This window comes from Eriocheir sinensis, chromosome 24 (genome assembly GCF_024679095.1).
Source record: "Eriocheir sinensis breed Jianghai 21 chromosome 24, ASM2467909v1, whole genome shotgun sequence".
NCBI lineage: Eukaryota > Metazoa > Arthropoda > Malacostraca > Decapoda > Varunidae > Eriocheir > Eriocheir sinensis.
Window position 1 is genome coordinate 11911809 of NC_066532.1, and position 5789 is coordinate 11917597.

Sequence of the window (5789 nt, forward strand, 5' to 3'; positions counted from 1 at the left end):
CCACTTGGGTCTGGAACGCCTGTGTTGGATGTGACATTTTGTCCACTTGGGTCTGGAACGCCTGTGTTGGATGTGACATTGTGTCCACTTGGGTCTGGAACGCCTGTGTTGGATGTGGCATTGTGTCCTCTTGGGTCTGGAACGCCTGTGTTGGATGTGGCATTGTGTCCTCTTGGGTCTGGAACGCCTGTGTTGGATGTGGCATTGTGTCCTCTTGGGTCTGGAACGCCTGTGTTGGATGTGACATTTTGTCCACTTGGGTCTGGAACGCCTGTGTTGGATGTGGCATTGTGTCCTCTTGGGTCTGGAACGCCTGTGTTGGATGTGACATTTTGTCCACTTGGGTCTGGAACGCCTGTGTTGGATGTGACATTGTGTCCACTTGGGTCTGGAACGCCTGTGTTGGATGTGACATTGTGTCCACTTGGGTCTGGAACGCCTGTGTTGGATGTGGCATTGTGTCCTCTTGGGTCTGGAACGCCTGTGTTGGATGTGACATTTTGTCCACTTGGGTCTGGAACGCCTGTGTTGGATGTGACATTGTGTCCACTTGGGTCTGGAACGCCTGTGTTGGCTGTGACATTGTGTCCTCTTGGGTCTGGAATGCCTGTTTTGGCTGTGGCATTGTGTCCACTTGGGTCTGGAATGCCTGTTTTGGCTGTGGCATTGTGTCCACTTGGGTCTGGAATGCCTGTTTTGGCTGTGGCATTGTGTCCACTTGGGCCAGCATCCGTCGAGGGTGTGAAGGTCCCACAGAAGAGAAGGATATAGGTTGTCAGGAGGATGAGGAAGGCCATGTACACCAGGATGTTCAAGTAGAAGAGTTTCCGGATCTTCTGCCACTTCAGGGACAGGAGCGTGTCAATCACGGGGTGCTTGAGGAGGTGTTGGTGCTCACGTGAGGCACTCAGGTGCTTCAGGCACTCCATCTCCGGCTGCTGCGGCGTCTGTTTGGGTGCCAGTATATTGTAGTGGAAGGTGATTTTAAAGGTAAAGTCGATTTCATTGTTATGTGACTTGATGCAGTTGTTGAGCACCTCCTCCAGGACTGACGGATGGATGCGGGAGATGGCCAGCGTCCCAAACTGGTTCTTGATGGCGAGACTTGCCCCGCTGAGGACGAGCTCACGCACAAAGCTCTGGTCCTCAAAGTGAACAGCGTGATGCAGAGCTGTGGACCCTGACTTATCCTGTGCATCTAAATTCACCAAACATTTGTCCGTGAAAGTAATCCTATACTTTGCATTCATGTCTTGGGACTGTTCCTCTGTGTACCCGAGCTCTGCCTGCACATCCCGGTCCAGCAATCATTTCTTGTCTAGTAGCAGCTCCAGACACTTGGAGTAATCAACGCCTTCTTCTTTATTGTCATACTCCCTCCTGACTACCTTGTGCAGAGCCGTCTGCCCCCTGTCATCTGTCTTCTTTAGGGCGGCCTTCACCTTCCTGCAGTCTGTGTTCGGGTCATCCTGGCCGCTCAGCGCCAGCAGCAGGAGCCTGAGCATTTTGTAGTAGCCGTGCTGTGCTGCGAATAGGATCGGGTTCATCTTGCTGGTCTGGTCCTGCTGTGAAGGGTCAGCACCGCGCTTCAGCAACTCCTTCACAAAGTCCGTCAGTCCTTCCTTGCATGCATACATCAGCAGCGTGTACTTCCCGTGGTCCTTCTTCAGTGCTGACTTCATGGACTGTGACTCGTCTTCCTCAGTCTCGTCCAGGATCTCCCGAAAGAGTTCAATGTCACGGCGGATCAGAGCGTTGTAGAGCACCTCGCTGAGGTGCCTTTGTGGCTCAACGATGGCGGAGGAGTCGATGGAGTCCAGCAAGTCAGATAACTCATTCTTGATAAGATCCTCAATGGTTCCGTTGCCATAAGTTACCTTAATGTTCGCCCCCTTGTATATAAGCTGCTTCACCATGTGGCTACAGCCCCTGTGGGTGGCCATGGAGAGCGGAGACTGTCTCTTCAAGTTGAGGACAACCACGAAAGTCTTGTTGCAGGCCAGGAGGGCATCTAGACAGGCCTTGTAGGAGTCTTCGTCGGTCTTAAAGTGTTTGGCGAGGAGGTGGAGGGCCGTGTTGCCAAACTGCCCTTCCTTGGCATTGGGGTTGGCACCTTTCTCCACGAGGGCCTTGACCACCTCCGCGTTACCTTTCTGGGCGGCGTAGTGAAGGGGACAGAACATGCTCCGTGAGTGGTCCTGGAAATGGTCAAGACTTTACTGACAAGAACAATTTCGTCACATCCAGGAAATATGCAAGACTCTAGTAATGGTATGAAGGGACAATATTTGTACAAGGGGACAGTGTTTCCTCCAAGACAGGTCCAGGAAATATGCCAGACTCTAGTAATGGTGTGAAGGGACAATGCTTCTACAAGAGGACAGTGTTTCCTCCAAGACAGGTCCAGGAAATATGCAAGACTCTAGTAATGGTGCGAAGGGACAATGCTTCTACAAGGGGACAGTGTTACCTCCCTGACAGGTCCTGGAAATATGCCAGACTCTAGTAATGGTGTGAAGGGAATATATTTCTACAAGGGGACAGTGTTTCCTCCCTGACAGGTCCGGGAAATATGCCAGACTTTAGTAATGGTGTGAAGGGACAGTATTTCTTTAGTTACAAGAAACATTCGCCTGTAGTGAGTTGTATGGAGGGAAGGAAGTTACGTGTATATGCAGTGGTGCAGAGCTTTGTAAGAGGTGCATGTGGTGTGTCAGGATGGGATGGAGAAAGGGAGGGAGGGTGTGTAGGAGTGTGTTCTGGAATGGCTGGGGCGACCGTTGAAAGGAGTTAGAGAGCTTCCGTCCTGTGGCTAAGGTTGTGGCATCCTCTTACTCTGTTTCTTTATCTATCTGTATCCATGTATCTATCCCCCTTCTCATCCTCCTACTCTCATTTAATCCCTATCCCTGTATCTGCTTCCCTCTCTTCCTTCTCTAGCTGTTTATGTTTATCTTTCTGTCTGTGTACTTCCCTTCCTTCCTCTCACTCTTGTTTTATCTCAGTCTGTCTGTATCTATTTATATGTCTATACTTACCTCCATTCATGTTACTCTCTCTCTCTCTCTCTCTCTCTCTCTCTCTCTCTCTCTCTCTCTCTCTCTCTCTCTCTCTCTCTCTCTCTCTCTGTCAATCTGTCATGTCCCCCCCTTCCTCCCTTCCCCCTGCACAGCACCTGGTTGTTGGGGTCCGCGCCGGCCTCCAGCAGGGCGGTCATCAGCTTGGGGAAGTTGTTCTCGGTCGCGAGGTGCAAGGCAGTGTAGAAGGACCTGGGGAAGGTCTTGTTGATGGCCTTCTTGGAGAGGTGCCTCAGGGATTTGAGTAACCTGGCCTTGTCGCCTGTGAAGGGTTGGAGCAATGAACCCTACACTATGGACCGGAAACTTGCCCCAGCCTTGTCAATAAGCCGTGCCCGTGAATTTTGGAAAATCAACCGCTGTGGTGCGAATCGCCATAACCCCCTTATTTCCGGGGCTACAGAAATGTTTTTGGTATCAATCGACGGCAAAATGAAAGGGCTATATTTATTAATAAGCGACTGGGCTCAATGACCGACTCGAAATGGTAAAAAATCGAATAAATTGGCAAAAAACGGCTCTGAAAAAACTTTTTGAGATCCCAACCTTGAAACCCACTCATTTTTTGAGGATTTCAAAATAATTATTTTACAAATACATTAGCCCTACCAATGTGCGTGAGATGAGTCAGATTCGGCGAATTTTCGTCGCGACTTCTGGTCAAGCTCGAGCAAAAACTACTGAAGCTAGGAAGGTGTGCTTGGTGGCAAATAAAAGCTCTATTAACACAGATCAATAATCAGAAGACAAAAAATGGAAAGCACTAACTAAATAAAAAAAGATAAAAGCAAAAAACTAGGACGTGTCCAAATCCCGGCAAAAAGGCCGAAAAATAGGCTATTTTGTGACGGCTCGACGACAAACTTGGAATCGAGCTATCACAAATTCCTTCGAGCTGGTCAAACTACATTGCCAAGAGGGGATACATGACAAATTACAGCCTTCTAGAGGCAATAACAATGCAACACTAGACAAAAACGACAAAGTGTCTGGAGTTCGTCAAAATCGCTCTCAAAAGGGTTTACGTTTCGAGCTCTAGCGACGAAACTACTGGAAGTAGGGAAATGTTATGCATCATATTGGAAAGCACATTGGTAGTTTAATACGTTTTTTTAAATTCTCAAAAAATGAGTGGGTTTCAAGGTTAGGAACTCAAAAAAGTTTTTTTCAGAGACGTTTTTTGCGAATTTATTCGATTTGTTACCCTTTCGAGTCGTTTTTTGAGCACGGTCGCTTATTAATAATATAGCCCTTGCATTTTGCCGTCGATTGTTACCAAAAACACTTCTGTAGCCCCAGAAATAAGGTTTATGACGATTCGCACCAAAGCGGTTGATTTTCCAAAATTCGCCGTCCATTACTTAAGATGTCACTGGTTGGAAGGAATAAAGTTTTACTTTGTATGTCAACCTACCTATGACTGCATGCTTTATAGAGGCCTTCCCTCCATCACTGCTTCCTTCTGGCTGTGACTTAACACTTTCAAGGGGCCTTCCCTCCATCACTGCTTCCTTCTGTCTGTAACTTAACACTTTCAAGGGGCCTTCCCTCCATCACTGCTTCCTTCTGTCTGTAACTTAACACTTACAAGGGGCCTTCCCTCCATCACTGCTTCCTTCTGTCTGTAACTTAACACTTTCAAGGGGCCTTCCCTCCATCACTGCTTCCTTCTGTCTGTAACTTAACACTTTCAAGGGGCCTTCCCTCCATCACTGCTTCCTTCTGGCTGTGACTTAACACTTTCAAGGGGCCTTCCCTCCATCACTGCTTCCTTCTGTCTGTAACTTAACACTTTCAAGGGGCCTTCCCTCCATCACTGCTTCCTTCTGGCTGTGACTTAACACTTTAAAGAGGAGCATCAGCAGTCAAGACACCTTTCCATTGTGTTTTGACCCTCTTGTCTTAGAGCTTTTCCCCTTTAATAGGGGGACAGGGCCTTTGGCCAAAAGGCGGCCCTGTAAGGAGGAGCGAGCGATGCAAAGCTCGTTACGGGGGTGGGGATACCTCCGCCGCCGCCACAGACACGAGTAGCAGCCGTCGAGCAGCGACGGAGGCACGGGCCCGCCGAGCAGGCGCCCAGAAGCAGCCCGTAACAGTAGCCTCGTTCCCTGCCATCAACTCTTTGTAGGAGCGTCGCCGGCGGGCTTTTTGTTTATTCTTTGCTTTGTCTGCCCTTGAGCTGCCTCCTGCACTGGAAAAAAAACCTCATTACGGGCTCTCCCTTGGCCGCTCATTTTACATGGATAGATATGTAAATACAGATACACGTAGAGATATATTCACTGAAATGTAAATAAGATAGATAGATAGATGGACACACACACACACACACACACACACACACACACTAGATATAGAAGTGACGACGAACCGGGGAGACTGGACCTGGTGTTAACGAGAGAAATACACTTGAAGGATGAATTAAGGTACGGATACCCTCTGGGAAAGAGTGACCATGTAATCATAGGGATAGAAACGGAGGAGGAAGGAAGTGAAGAGGATGAATCACATAAAAGAAACAGGCTAAACTATATTAAGGCAAACGTGGAAAATCTTAGGAAATATTACAGAGAGCTGGACTGGGATGAGCTAATGGGAACACGTGAAGTGCAAGAAAAGTATGATATTTTTATGGAGGCATATAAAACAGGGGTTAAGAAGTTTGTACCAGAATACAAACCTTAAGAAAAGGGAAAAAAGGACTGGTTTAAT

The 5789-nt window shown here is 48.2% G+C and overlaps 1 protein-coding gene across 1 annotated transcript; it reads right to left on the reverse strand.

Annotated features, from left to right (window-relative positions):
- Window positions 1-1307: 1307 nt before the first annotated feature.
- On the reverse strand, window positions 1308-5265 carry LOC127002844 (uncharacterized). The gene is made up of 3 exons (XM_050869061.1): window positions 4492-5265; window positions 3176-3339; window positions 1308-2198 (listed from the first exon to the last, which is right to left on the reverse strand). Exons 1-3 carry the CDS (start codon window positions 4577-4579, stop codon window positions 1308-1310), a joined length of 1143 nt encoding a protein of 380 aa, XP_050725018.1. The 5' UTR covers window positions 4580-5265.
- Between the last annotated feature and the right edge of the window lie 524 nt (window positions 5266-5789).